General features: G+C 40.3%; 1 protein-coding gene across 5 annotated transcripts in view; it reads right to left on the bottom strand.

The window, feature by feature from the left end:
* The window catches only part of LOC105475120 (IQ motif containing GTPase activating protein 2), a 310,678-nt gene that overhangs the window by 94,118 nt on the left and 201,693 nt on the right, over positions 1-14,867 (bottom strand). For 3 of the 5 annotated variants that reach the window (XM_011730127.3, XM_024790772.2, XM_024790771.2), the window contains 3 exons: positions 14,369-14,529; positions 8,705-8,829; positions 3,902-4,065 (listed from right to left, as the gene is read on the bottom strand). In XM_011730127.3, the coding sequence (XP_011728429.1) occupies positions 3,902-4,065; positions 8,705-8,829; positions 14,369-14,529 (450 nt within the window). Of the gene's footprint in view, positions 1-3,901; positions 4,066-5,818; positions 5,949-8,704; positions 8,830-14,368; positions 14,530-14,867 lie in introns of those variants that run through there. The other 2 variants (XM_011730126.3, XM_011730125.2) reach the window with 2 other exon arrangements.

Below are 14,867 nucleotides of genomic sequence, written 5' to 3' on the forward strand. Positions count from 1 at the left end.
TCAAAACAGTAGAGGATGCTGAATGTGGTGGCTTGTGCCTATAATCCCAGCTACTTGAGAGGCTGAGGTGGGAGGATCACTTGAGCCCAGGAGTTTGAGACCAGCCTGGGCATCATAGCAAGATTCCGTCTCCAAAAAAAAAAAAAAAAAAAAAAAAAAGCAGAGGGGAAAAACAAGGACATTAAAGACAACATTGCCAAACAACAGAATTAGGATTTTTCCGAGAAAAAAGAACAGGCTGAGAAAAGAAAGTTTCAAAGTCAATGAACAGAGAAAGAAAACCACTTAAAAACAGGAATTTAACCAAATATGATTTATTGCTTGGACCTGCAGTATTTTAAATCTGTTTAAATCTGTTAGTAATCGCCAGTATATTTCAAACCTCTAATTATATAGTCGAACTGGTTTAATGCCTGAACTAGAACGCAGATCCCTAGGCTCCATATTAATGCTCTAATCACACCATGAAAGCTACCGCTTCTGCACCTAGAAAGGATGCCTGACACAGAGCTGGCATGGTGTGGGCACTCAAAGCCTTCTTTCAAAGGACTCCTGTGGAGTTCCATCTCAATCTAGACTGGAATGCTCCATCTAGAAGGGACCTATACTGCCTGCCTTTGAAAGGCCTTGGGTTTGTGGAGTCAGGCTCACCTCAAAGACAAACCCCCATGTGGCTGTGGGCAGACAGGGACCCAGGTCTGTCTCTATTTGTCCTCAGAAGACCCCAACTTTGGTGTGTGAACAGAGCAGACCCTACATCTAGTAAGAACCTTGAGGCCAGGTGCTGTGGCTCACACCTGTAATCCCAGAACTTTGGGAGGCTGAGGCAGGTGGATAACCTGAGGTCAAGAGTTCAAGACCAACCTGACCAACGTGGTGAAACCTCGTCTCTACAAATACAAAAATTAGCTGGGCATGATGGTGGGTGCCTGTAGTCCCTGCTACTCGGGAGGCTGAGGCAGGAGAATCGGTTGAACCTGGGAGGTGGAGGTTTCAGTGAGCTGATATGGCACCATTGCACTCCAGCCTGGGTGACTGATCATGACTCTGTCTCCAAAAAAAAAAAAAAGAACCTTGAGATCACTCACCTCTTACTTGGGAGGCAACCATAGGTGTGCACAATAATACTAGCTACATTATTTAAGCCCTTTTTTTGGTGCCAGGCTCCATGCTAAATGCTATAGCTACACAAACATGTACACATATTCTTCATTAATAGTACCTATAGTTATATATTGATATATATTATATTTACATATCGTATATTCTCATTGAACCCTCACCATAATCCTATAAGACAGGTACTATTATTCCAGTTTTATACATGCAAAAATAAGCATATAGAGATTTGGTGACTTGACCAAGATCACATAACCAATTTGTGGCAAAGCCAGGATTTGATGTCTATCTTCAAAGCAAATAATTTTGTCTTCCAATGATTATAAGTTTACCATGTGTCATGGCCACAGCCACCTCAATGGAAACATCAAGGTGAAGGCCCACTCTCCTCCTCCTGGGATGCATGGACTCCAGGCTTGTGTATGAGTCCTCACTCTCCCACTCACTGGCTGTACCTTGGCCAGGCGTCCGCCCCAAGCCTCAGGTTCATTCACATCAGACGAGACAGCACCCATTCCACAGGTGGTATGAGGCTTAAATGAGAAAGACTGATGTGAGTGGGGGCGCTTGGCAAAGCGAGGAGGGTCAGGCAATGCCACTGACATTCCTGTCAGAAGGCTGGCAGTGCAGAGGGGGCTACCATGGGGGATAACTTTCTCCCGCCTTCAATGAGGCAGTGGAGTAGTGAGGATAGGATTTATATTGGTTTTTAAAAGTTTAGAGCCGGGCGCGGTGGCTCAAGCCTGTAATCCCAGCACTTTGGGAGGCCGAGACGGGCGGATCACGAGGTCGGGAGATCGAGACCATCCTGGCTAACATGGTGAAACCCCGTCTCTACTAAAAAAAAAATACAAAAAAACTAGCCGGGCGAGGTGGCGGGCGCCTGTAGTCCCAGCTACTCGGGAGGCTGAGGCAGGAGAATGGCGTGAACCCGGGAGGCGGAGCTTGCAGTGAGCTGAGATCCGGCCACTGCACTCCAGCCTGGGTGACAGAGCGAGACTCCGTCTCAAAAAAAAAAAAAAAAAAAAAAAAAAAAAGTTTAGAAACAGTAATGATTTAATACATACACTCCTTAAAAAAATTAAAAATCCAAGCAGTACAAAAACAGAGTGAAAAAGAAATCTCCCACCCATACTAGCCTTCTAGTTCACCTTCCAGAAGGTATCCTCCCTCCGGAAATATTTTAGACACACAGAGGAGTGTGTGTGCCCCTCCCCCAACACGCACACAAGTCTGTATTCATTTATGTGCACATCACAGCGTGATTTTTTTTTTTTGCTTAACAACATTTAGGTTGTTTTTCGTGTTTTGTTACTGCAAACGAAGCTGCAATAAACATCTTTTCCCATCTGCCATAATACGTAATTACAATGTTTCTGAATCAGACAGACCTGAGCTGTATGTCGTCTCAGGACTAATTACCTTTTAGATAGCTTTAATTTTGTTTTATTTAATTTAATTTATTTATTTTGAGACAGAGGCTTGCTCTGTCGCCCAGGTTGGAGTGCAATGGTACGATCTCAGCTCGCTGCAACCTCTACCTCCTCGGTTCAAGAGATTCTTGCGCCTCAACCTCCCAAGTAGTTGGGATTATAAGTGTGGGCCACCACACCTGGCTAATTTTTTTTTTTTTTTTTTTTTTTTAAGTAGAGATGGAGTTTCGCCATGTTTGCCAGGTTGGTCTCGAACTCCTGGCCTCAAATGATCCACCTGCCTTGGCTTCCCAAAATGCTGGGATTACAGGTATGAGCCACTGTGCCCGGTCATGTTTTAGATAGCTTTCAACAAGTTACTTAATCTTGGCTTCATTATGTGTAAGATGGCAATAATGATGGCAAAATGGTTCAGAAGGCTGTTATGAATTGTTGTGATGATTAAATGAGATGATATACATGAGTATCTAATATCATGCCTGACAAATAGTAGGTTCTCAATAAATGTTTGCATTAACCAAGGATGTTTTTCCTGTTTCGAATGAGGCAGTTCCTAGGTTCTAAAGACCTAGACAGAGGAGACAACCACCCTTTCAGTTGGGTTTGCACCTGAAGACATGGCAGCCATAAGTGGCTAGGTCCCAGGTGGCATCACTCCCACTCTTAGGTGACAGATCACATCAACCTCACCACTCAGCCCACTGGCCTTATCACAGAGGCCAGTCTTTGCGGGGCTCCTTATAATAGCGGTACAAGCTCTGTACTCAGAAAAAGCCACTAGTCTTCAAGAGGACAGCTTCTGCTCTACCTCCACACCAACTTCTCTTAGGATTCTAGTCCCTGACAGTCTCCAGCATCAGTGAATCAATCTGTGTATCTCTCTACTTGACACTTTGCACACGCTTATCTTTACAATTACTTATCTGTTCCATGTGACAATGTCTACTGCCTCAATCAGTTTCTAAGCATTTTGAAGATAAGGTCAGAGAACCTTCAAATGGTATTATGTGTCCCTCTGTATCCCCATCTTCTCTACCAGAAGCTATGGACTGAACTGTGCATGTAGTATCTACTAAGGAAATAGTCAATGAATTGAACTCAGAACAAGAACTCACCTACAACTGAGTTTTTAGTTAAAGAATTAAAGCAATAAATAGCTCTGGAGCTGGTTTCCCCCTAATGTTTGGTACCAGGAAAATAACAGCTCTATTATTTCCATTCTGATTCATGGGTAATTGTTGGGACAAGAAGTTCATGAGATTTAACGTAAATGGGTCAAATCCTCCTCCTTCCCTCCCTCTGCCACCCAGCCTGTAAAATTTAAAAGAAACAGATATACTAAAACTTACTCCGAGTTTCTGTGATTTAGCATGGTATAAAACATCCTGGTAGTGCTGGGCATGGGCTGGGTCCACATCACTAATATTCGCAGTAGGTAGGAGCAAAGTTTCTAAAGTCCTCAAAGGATTCCCTTCATCAATAGCTTCATTGATGTACCCTACAGCTACAACTCCTAGAAAATGAAGAAGCAGTTTTCCTTTTAAGTCACAGTATATTATGACTTCTCTAGTATCACCTATTGCAAAAGGCTAATAAAGTAGTATAGCAAGGTTGTAGGATGCAAGATCCAGGCACAAAACCAATTATGTTTCTATACACTCATAATAAGCAATCTGAAAATAAAATTAAGAACACATTCAATTCATAATAGAGTGCAACTACAAATACATTATAATTATAAATAGAATAAATATTTAGATATAATTTAATGAAAGAAACATAAGACATGTACACTGAAAACTATAAAACACCATGGGAAAAAATTAAAGACAACTTAAATAAATGAAAAGATAGCCCATGTTCATGAATTGGAAGATTTAATATTGTTAAGATGGAAATACCTCTTAAATTGATCTACAGATTCAATGTGACTTCTATCAAGGTCCCAGTTGCTGGGTTTTTTTTTTTTTGAGAGAGTCTTGCTCTGTCCCCCAGGCTGGAGTGCAGTGGCATGATCTCGGCTCACTGCCACCTCCGCCTCTCGTGTTCAAGAGATTCTTGTGCCTCAGCCTCCTGAGTAGCTCTCTACAACATTTGGACCAACACTTGTTATTGTCTTTTTTATTACAGTCATCCTAGTGGGTGTGAAGTGGTATCATATTGTGGTTCGGATTTGCATTTTTCTAGTGACTAATGGTTTTGAGCATCTTTTCATGTGTTTATTTTCTCTTCGTACATCGTCTTTAAAGAAATGAAATGTCTATTCAAGTCCCAGCTACTTGGGAGGCTGAGGCAGGAGAATCGCTTGAATCCAGGAGGCAGAGGTTGCAGTGAGCCAAGATTGTACTACTGCACTCCAGCCTGGGTGACAGAGTAAAACTCTGTCCCCCTAGCCAAAAAAAAAAAAAAAAAAAAAATATATATATATATATATATATACACACACACACACACACACACACACACACTATATATATATATAGAGAGAGATACTGACTATAGGGTTCACAAATGAAAAGCACAGAAGTCAAACTATGAAACCTGAAAAGTTTTTGCAATTCTAATGAAACGGATCTATCTGGAGGTTACTTCTCAACACCTTATTATTAAAAAATAAACTATTATCCATTCATAAAAAATATGCATTTAGATAGACACACACATATATAACACATATACACACACTGTCAAGGGGCTTTTGCTTCCTAGATTAGTACTGATGGACAAGGACTGTTAAAGAAACTAGATATTAATGAACAATAAGCTTAGAATATTAGCATTTTTAAGGTCAAACTTCACATTTCTCATTTTTTCCATTAGATTTCCTCTAAAATGATCACCAGTCACTTCATAGATGTGACATGCCATGAAATAGAATGAGTACTTCTCATTTTTAAAAAAAGTATCTCTAGCTTGACATTCAAGTAAAGGTAAAATATTTAGCTAAATATTTCTTGAATAGATGAGCCCATAACCACCACTTCGTTAAGAATGAAAAGATTGACCTGTAAGAAGAATAAAAGCATCTAAAACTACTAGAAATCATTCCAGACTATAATACTTAAATATGTTTGAAGAAAAAGCAAAAGTATTTCTCTAATGTGCAAGTTATACTATCTGTAAATATTGAGAGAACTCTGGAAAGTCTAAGTATTATCTATATACAAGGTACTCTTGTTTTACCCTGTAGGATTTATAAACTGGAGTGCATGGAATATTTAGTGCCATTCTCTGGTCACCCCCCTTGGGTAAGCTGTTCTAAATACCTTTAAAACACCCCATCCAAAAATGGTCTTAACAGAACCAAGGCCGATCACCTGGAAATGAGTGCATTTCAGCTGACTTGATTGAAATCACCTGCTAAAGTTGTTGTCTGCTGCGTTTCTAAGAATACAAGCTGCTGAGGTCATAGTGAATGATATCATAGGAGCTGAAAGATTACCCAGAAGCCCTCTGGGAACATGTGCATCACTTCCTCTGTTTATAAATAAAAGACAAATCCTATTTGAACAAAGATTGCTGAGCTTCACTCAGCCCATGATCCACTTCTTTATATCAACACGTGTTACGATAACATTCTAGTCCACAAGAGAGTGGGCGTTCTTTTAGAGTTCATGTATTTGAGGCAGCAGATGAGGTAACCTACGCAGAGTTGTACCTAACAAATTTAAAGAGCAAAAACTCAAAGAAGAAAACTTCCTGATGTAGGCTATATGGTTAAAATAATGCTCCTTGATGGCTCTACTGGGAAAAGCAAACTTTTCAGTAAGAAATCAACAGAGCCTGAGGAAATGCATTCAGCAGCTAGCTTCTCCATTAAATTCACCTTCTATATTTCTCTTTTTCCATTAGCTGCTTACCTCCATCACAACTCAGATATGGAATTAGATCTCAGAGCATGTGGCAAGAATAAAGTGGGGAGACAAAAGTAATGCACCTTCAAAACGTCCATGAAAAATTCTCAGCTCTTCAGATGACTTAATTACTACACTGATCAATTCCTGCCTGGTTACAACGGTGTATTTTAGAAATTTTAGATTTTTGAGCAATTGCCTAAACATGATACCAAACTCAATACTTCAGGAACTAATTTGACAAAAGAAAAAATAAAACCAAAACAGATAAATTAAATACTCTGTATTAAAGTTCCTAAATTCCAGAAAGGAAATATTAATGTCTGAAATACCTTTTCTGGTTATGGCATATGTCCTTTATGACAAGATACTAAACAGAAGTGTTATAGTGGCTGTGTGAAATGTCCTAGGGAGAATAACTTAATAGTGCTGTTACCTTGATAGATAAAAGCCACAGCAATCAAATGAGATTTTTTGCTTAAAAATAATATCTACTTACAATTCTCTAAATTATGCAAATGTTACTTGTTTTTTTCCCCCAGTAATCAAATAAAGCAAAGGCTCTATTTGATAATCAAGAACAAAAATGGCATTTTTCCCCTTTTAATCAATGTCAACTCTACAGTCTTTCAGCACTGAGACCTAACATACTTTCACTTGTGTAAGCAGCACATACAGAAATAACCAAAGCAGAACTGAAGCATGGGTATTGCCAAGAATTGGGGAAAAAGTTAGAAAGCAAAGATGGGACGTGAGTCTTTGTTTTGCCTACCAAAAGAAAGGAGTCCTACTTCTTGGGTGGCAGTTGCCATAGCAACGAAACCACTGCTGAAGGAGATTCAGAGGAGTAAGACAGAGGTTGTGGAGAAGGGCAGAAGGCTGGGGGACTGAGCTCTGTAGCAGGACACTAGGAGCAGTAGTGGTCCCCCAACCCCCGCCTGATGATGTTGAACATCTACTCAAATTACAGCTTGCGTCTTGACTAATGTCTGGCAAGAACCATAAACTCCCAAGCCAAGTGTCAGAAAAGAGCTAAGTGGGCTGTGAGCAAGCTGTCTGATTGCAGAGATTTTAAACGCTTCACTGAAAGGAAATGCAGAGGCAACAGGAAGCTGAGCCATCCAAAAAGAAATTTAGATTTGTGCACAACTTGAAAAGGACAAAATGGAAGTGTCCAGGGATCAGTGTAACAGTGGTACATCTGTGGTACCTTATATAGGGTAGCACATCTGGATCGTGTTTTACAGTAGGGGCTTAAAGTGAGAATATGTTTAAAAAACAAGAACCAAAACTGGCCTTGACTTTTGGCCCAGTGCTCACAGGAAATAGCAAATAAAAAGAAGAAAACTTTGCAAATGCAATTAAATAACAAAGTCATATGTTTTATTTCAAGAGTGACCTTAGTATTCCTAAGTTAAATACAGCATTAGAAGACCAGACCTAAGACCTTACCCAAACACACTAGAATAAAACTTAATAAGATGTGAGAGAAGTATCTGCCCTCAAGCTTGGGGCAAATGAGTTAGAAAAGTCAAAGCTGGAAGGTGGAGGAGAGATCAATGATTTTAGCAACACTCATCCACTGTTACTGACAAGTGAAAAGCTCATAAGCCACAGAAGATGGTGTTGCTTTGTTTTCATGGTGGAAAACACAGCTCGAAGCTTGAATTTGGTAATGCATACTACAGAAAAGCAGTGAATGTATGGACTGCAGAAGCTACATAGCTCCTCATTCTTCACTCTATTTTCATAAGCAAGATGCAAATAATAAAGCAGCAGGCTGACATTCAAGAAAGCATGTTTCAGGGTATATCTTCTCGAGGTTGGTATGCTTTCACGCTGGCAGCTTATAATTTCTAGAAACACAGCAAATCACCATGATTTGTGATCATTAAGCAACAGTTAGATTATGTTCCAATTTCTCCATTTGTGGGGCAGAAAAATCGTGTCATATTTCAGGAAAAAAAATGCCCAAATAAAAGATCAAAATAAAATTGGGTGCTTAAAAATATGAGTTATTTAACTGTCTCTGAAGTACAAATAACCAGAATATATCAGGCCTTTTACCTGTGTATTTTATTCCATTATGAATTCTTGTGTAGGCTTTGTAATGTTTATAATATATTGGTACAGTGGTATAGGCATAAAATCTACATATAAATAAAGGTATGCATATTAGCGGAGTGTGCTCTCACAAAGTTCCTTGAGTAAAAACTTAAAGCCCTAATCTAGAAAACTAAGTTGTCCAGATACCTTCTTCTCTCACTATGCTAGAGAAGGCAAGTGTCTTATACTTACGGTCATTTTCTTCTTGAATTTGAGCATTAACCATATCAATACAATTCTGAATTTCATTCCAGCTTAAGTTATCTTGTCCTTGGGATAAAACTTCTAGTTTAACAGAGAGTAGTGTGTTTGCATAACTGTGGAAGAGAAAATAATCATGATGTTAATCAGAGACATTCATTCTTTGTTTATGTTATGTTTCTCAACTGTGACACACGGTCAAACGTAGTTGTCATGAGGTTAGACAAAGAGTAGAAAGGCAAATAAAATTGTCTTGTGTAGATCTGTCAACATACACCAAGCTTACTTGTACTAACGGTGTTTTCTTAAAGTATTTTTACGAACAAATTCTGTTTAATGAAAGCTCTTCAAAATCGAAACTTGTACCTAACTCAAGCAAAACTGGAAGCTTTCAAGTCTGCGAAATTACTTTTCCCCAGTTACTAATTTTCCTCCCCTTTGTATGTCTTGGTTCTTCTCAGTCTTCAGATGATTGTTACAGGACCAAATTCAGAGTTACCATGGGTCTCAATCTTTCTATCATCAAGGGTCCTTTTCATTATTTCTCTTGTTCCTTCCAAAATCTAAGTTTTAAAAGATCTTTTCTACTACAACTCTAATATAGAGCCACCTTGAGGCCTAATATGCCACTGAGGAATTAGATAACATGCAAATGCAGATCCAGAAACCTTGCTGAGTAACACAATCTTTACTGTATGCTGTCCTGAAGAGGTGGCACATGAGTTAAACCAGTATATACTGAAATTCCTTTTCACCTGCCCATTTCTCCAAAGGTTCCTAGCCAATACTCAAGAATCTCTCTTAGGCCTGGCATGGTGGCTCACACCTGTAATCCCAGCAATTTGGAAGGCTGAGTGAGAGGATCGCTTGAGCCCAGGAGTTCAAGACCAGCTTGGGCAATATAGGGAGACCCTGTCTCCACAAAAAAATACAATTAAAATTAAAAATGGTCCTCTCACCCATCATTTATGACCAATGCCCCTTCTCACTGTGCATAGCCCTCTGGAAGATACAGTTTAGTCAATCATTCCAATTACTGTTTTTCTGTCTGGGGAAATTTCAGGGAAAAACTTACTCATACTGACATATTAAGAAACTTTTACTTTTCAATTATCAATTTTCCTGCTTTCCAATTTTCACAGAACCAATGTTACAACCATAGGCTAACATGAACTATTCCAGCCAAAAGTAATAAAACTAGATAGTTTAGTGGGCTTTCTTCCTTTCTTTTTTTTTTTTTGAGAAGAGTCTTGCTGTGTCACCCAGGCTAGAGTGCAGTGGCCCCATTTGGCTCACTGCAAGCTCCGCCTCCCGGGTTCACACCATTCTCCTGCCTCAGCCTCCCAAGTATCTGGGACTACAGGCGCCTGCCACCATGCCCAGCTAATTTTTTTTTTTTGCATTTTTAGTAGAGACAGGGTTTCACCATGTTAGCCTGGATGATCTCGATCTCCTGACCTCGTGATCCGCCTGCCTTGGCCTCCCAAAGTGCTGGGATTACAGGCGTGAGCCACCGCGCCTGGCCTAGTGTGCTTTTATGTCTTTACACCAGGGCAATGAAGAACAATCTTCTGTGTACACAATGAGTCACTGTGCAGTTTGAATTCTGAATAGTCTCTAGGGATCTAGTAATGGCAGAGGTTAAAAGAAGAAACATTATATGAAGTCTAAAACGTTTTCTTGGTTGTGACAAACTTTTTCAAAATTCTGCATGCTTCAAGGTGACATCCAGTGTCTTCCATAGAGAGCAGCTTGAGAGAAAAACATCATTCAAAAATAGGAAATGGCAGTAACAATTTATTGTCTGGTGCTGAAAGAGGTCTCGCCAAGTGCAGATGTGAAATACACTAGTAACATATAATAATACTGACCGCAATAACAAAATGGGTAAGTGTTAACTTACACTGGTTAGTGTCCCTCACAGACGGAGACCACTCTAAAAGTGCAAAGTCCTTATGGGCATCCCATACACTTAATGTCTAAATGCTGACCCAACAGGAGTGAAATGGGAAAGTTAAAAATAAACACAGAAGGAAATACAACTACCCATCATTTTTTAAGAAATGAACAAAAACAAGCTATAAAGAGAAAAGATTTTTTAAAGTAACACCATTTGACCCAGCAATCCCATTACTGGGTATATACTCAAGGGATTATAAATTATTCTACTATAAAGACACATGCACACGTATGTTTATTACAGCACTGTTCACAATAGCAAAGACTTGGAACCAACCCAAATGCCCATCAATGATAGACTGGATAAAGAAAATGTGGCACATATACACCATGGAATACTATGCAGCCGTAAAAAAGGATGAGTTCATGTCCTTCGCAGGGACAAGGATAAAGCTGGAAACCATCATTCTCAGCAAACTATCACAGGAACAGAAAACCAAACAACGCATGTTCCCACTCTTAATTAGGAGTTGAACAATGAGAACATGTGGTCACAGGGAGGGGAACAACATACACCGAGGCATGTCAGGGGATGGGGGGCTAGGGGAGGGATAGCACTAGGAGAAATACCTAATGTAGATGACGGGTTGATGGGTGCAGCAAACCACCATGGCACATGTATACCTATGTAATAAACCTGCACGTTCTGCACATGTACCCCAGAACTTAAAGTGTAATAATTAAAAAAAAAATTTATTTTACAAAGTAACAAAAGAGAGCTCCACAGCCTTTTCCAATCGAGTATTTCTCTCCAGTACTGAAGTTACCAACTTTGGGAAATATGCAACAGTTTATCCAAACAGGCAAATGTCCTCTCCTCTCACTCCTTCTCTCAGTTCTCTTCACCTCATTTATGGACAGACTAGTAAGGAGTCTACTAATCTGGGAAGCTCTGAGAAGATCAGTAATCCAATTCAGTTCAGCAGATGTTTGTAGGCACTTACTACATGTAAAATGTGGCAGGCACTACAGGAATATTAGGAGGAAAAAGGTGCAGCCTTTATGCTTTCAGACCAGTGGGTAAGACGACAAAAATTCCAAAAAGGTATAAAAGCAGAGACAGGAAAGGCCATTAAAGTAGAGAGTCCATAAGAGTAGATATAACGGGATTCGAAGCAGGAAGTGGAAGGGAATCCTTACTGATGGAGCACCCTCCCTAGGACAGGCACTGAACCAAACACTGAATCCTGAAAACAGTTCTGCAAATGCAGAGTGGGGCTTTCGTTTCTTTTGTTTTCATGCTTTATAGATGAAGGAAAAAGGTTTAGTTAGGGAGGGTCAAACTCAGATATCTTTGGCTCCAAGGCATATGTTCCTCCAACCACATCATGCTACCTCCCAGGAGAGATAACATCAGATGCTGGGGTGGGGAGAAACATGGATATACTTCATGGACCATAATGTATGGTAGGCAGGGCTCAGAAGCTCCAATACTGGGTTTAGCTGAGCTGGGTAAAGGTACCAAGTTCCTGACGGTGAGAGGACCTGCACAGGAACACACAGACCAGAAAGTACACTTGGACTTGGCTGAAGTGCAAAATACGAGTAGGGATGGAGCTGGAGGTAAGGTCAGAGCAACATGCTTAGAATGAGAAGTCTGTTCTTAATTCAGATGAGAACAAGAAACAATCAGACAGGAGAATTATGAACAGGACTACCTTTTAGAACAGTTAATCTGGGAACAGTGTATGCCCAAGGCTAATGTTCACCCATACAATACTTTTGTGAGAATTAGACAAAAGAATCCTTCTGGGCAAACACAGCCCCAAGAGTAGAAGCCATGGTGAACAGGGAGAGACTTTGCATGAATTTGTCAAGCTGGTCATGCACAGCACACTTGTGCTATGAAGCACCTGCACTCTGTGGGGAGAGGCCCAGGACAGAGCCGTGTTTCTCAAACCTGATAATCTGCAAAACTGGGCTTCCAAGATCCCAAGTTAAGATGCTGACTTTGGAAGTAAAATGCCAAGGCTGTAGAAGATCATTTGGGGCCAACACAAGTGTCAATACAAGAACCCAAGTGGGCCCTTAAATCCCATGTCAGTACTGGGTCTTCCAGATCCAGAATGTATTTAAATTAAAAAAAAAAATCAAAACACATTTTAAAAGTTTTTCACACAGAACACTCGAACTGTGAGGCTCCATCTGTAGGTCCCAGCTGGAAACTACAGGTATAAATACAGTTTTCAAATAGAATGGGACCACTTCTTTAAGGATATTTGTAAATGAGGAAGCAGGCATTTTTGATAATCAGAATGGGTGAGTCAGGGGCTACTGTCATGTGGAGGGCAGTTGCCAGGGATGCTAAATACATGGGACAGTCTGGACAGTTGTCTCACCAAGATGCCCCATTAGCCTGTAAGCTTCATAAGGGATTGCCCGGCTCTGTCTTCTACTCCAGCACTAAGAAAGTATGGCAAAGCCTGGTAGGTAGGAAGGATTAATGAAGGGGGAGAGAAAAGAAGTAGGATGACCAATTTAGGGGTTACTACAGAAGCAAAAGTGAGAAGTCTAAGTGAGGGTGGTTGCAGGGAAATGGAAACGTCTTGCAGAGGTATAAATAAGGCACATAGATTGGCTACTGATGGCAGGCTCTTTAGAGCACAACGGTGCCTAGCTGAGGGCAGAGGAAAACTCAAATTGAGCTTCAGGTTTCTAAGCTTGCAGGAGAGAATGGTGCCATTAACAGAAACAGTAGAAGTAGATATAAATTATCTTGGAAACAGACTCGAAGGAGTCATATGAACCACATGGCCAAATTTAAGTAGAACAAGAGAATTAGCTTCCCCTAAAAGACTAAAAACAAGGAGAACCCACATCTTTCCATTACTTCTTGGCCATTCTCTACACAGACAAGTGGTCAAATACCATTTGTTTAACCTAAGAAATCTCTGGTCTTTCCTTTGCAACTGTACACGACCCAAGAGAATTAGCCAACCTGCCTACTAGAGCAGTTCCAAAATCAGTTTCTGAAAAGAGCTTTTGTCAAGATCTGTGCAGACATCTCCCCCTGGTGGTTACAAGAATCCAAGATTCACTCATTTTAACTGGGGCTTTTGTCTCAGCGACTTTCTCATCTGGCTCCCAATTCTGGCCATTTTATTGTCTCTCTAGATCCGCTATGGTGTTTTATAATAATGCTGTCAGTTGTACTATCTGGTAGCACACTTCAGAAACATGAAGGAAAGATAAATGGATGTTGTTACTCACTGCCATGACCCACAGTGGTCTCAGGATTTCTTTGGTTTAATAATCAGAAAAGTGGAGTTTGGGGCCCAACTGCCCAATTTTAGGTCCATAACTCCAGATTCTGTTTCTGCATCAGTGACATAAAAGAATTGGACTGGATGATTATTAAAGTTGCTTCCAACTCTTCTACACTCTGCGGTTTCTAAAAGATGCCCAAGGAAAGGTATGTTTCCAACAGTTCCTTTATTTTCAGCCTATCAAATAATCTTTGCCAAAGACAAAGTCATTTATTAATTGCCACAGGATGATCACTTTCTGATTCTTTTTGCTTCCCCAAAGGAATACTGTAAACAAGGATACTAATTAGAAGGACTCTTAAAACAGACTAGTTTTCAAGAAACATGAGCATGGTATATGGTTTCTCCACCAACAGGCAAATTCCTCACTTGTAAGATCTGCCAAACATGCATTTCTACATTGAAAGAAGGTTTGGAAAATGTTCCTTACCGTTCCACATATGCCTTGTCCAGATTGTTTAAGCCTATTGTGGGGCTTCTGAGTTGATTCTGCACAGACACAAGATCATTGCTTTCCAAGGCCTGGTTTAGTAAAGCAACAGCAGACAACATTTCCACAGCAATCAAAAGCTCCTCGTGGGCCAAGTAGTTCTGTTGGAAAACATATGGCAACATAAGCTCCCCACACAACACACCTCACGTGCCTGATGGAGGTTTACAATGCACATTTCAACAAACAACGAAAAGTCAAAGAACTTGATAGCTCAGCAGAAAGAGGAGTCGTGGCCACCTGCTTTCCACTGGCTTTAAGAACAGGCATATTGACTCCTGGGTTTTCCTTAGATGATCATTTTTTGGGACTGGATTGATTACAATGGAAAGTTACGATTCCACAAATATCTGCATTCCCATTGCTGATCCCTACTCCTAGCTATACTGGCTGCTTAAAGGCTCAGTCCAGTCATATAATTAAGCCAAGGACTAGATAA

The sequence above is a fragment of the Macaca nemestrina genome, chromosome 6 (genome assembly GCF_043159975.1).
Source record: "Macaca nemestrina isolate mMacNem1 chromosome 6, mMacNem.hap1, whole genome shotgun sequence".
In the NCBI taxonomy this organism is placed as follows: Eukaryota; Metazoa; Chordata; class Mammalia; order Primates; family Cercopithecidae; genus Macaca; species Macaca nemestrina.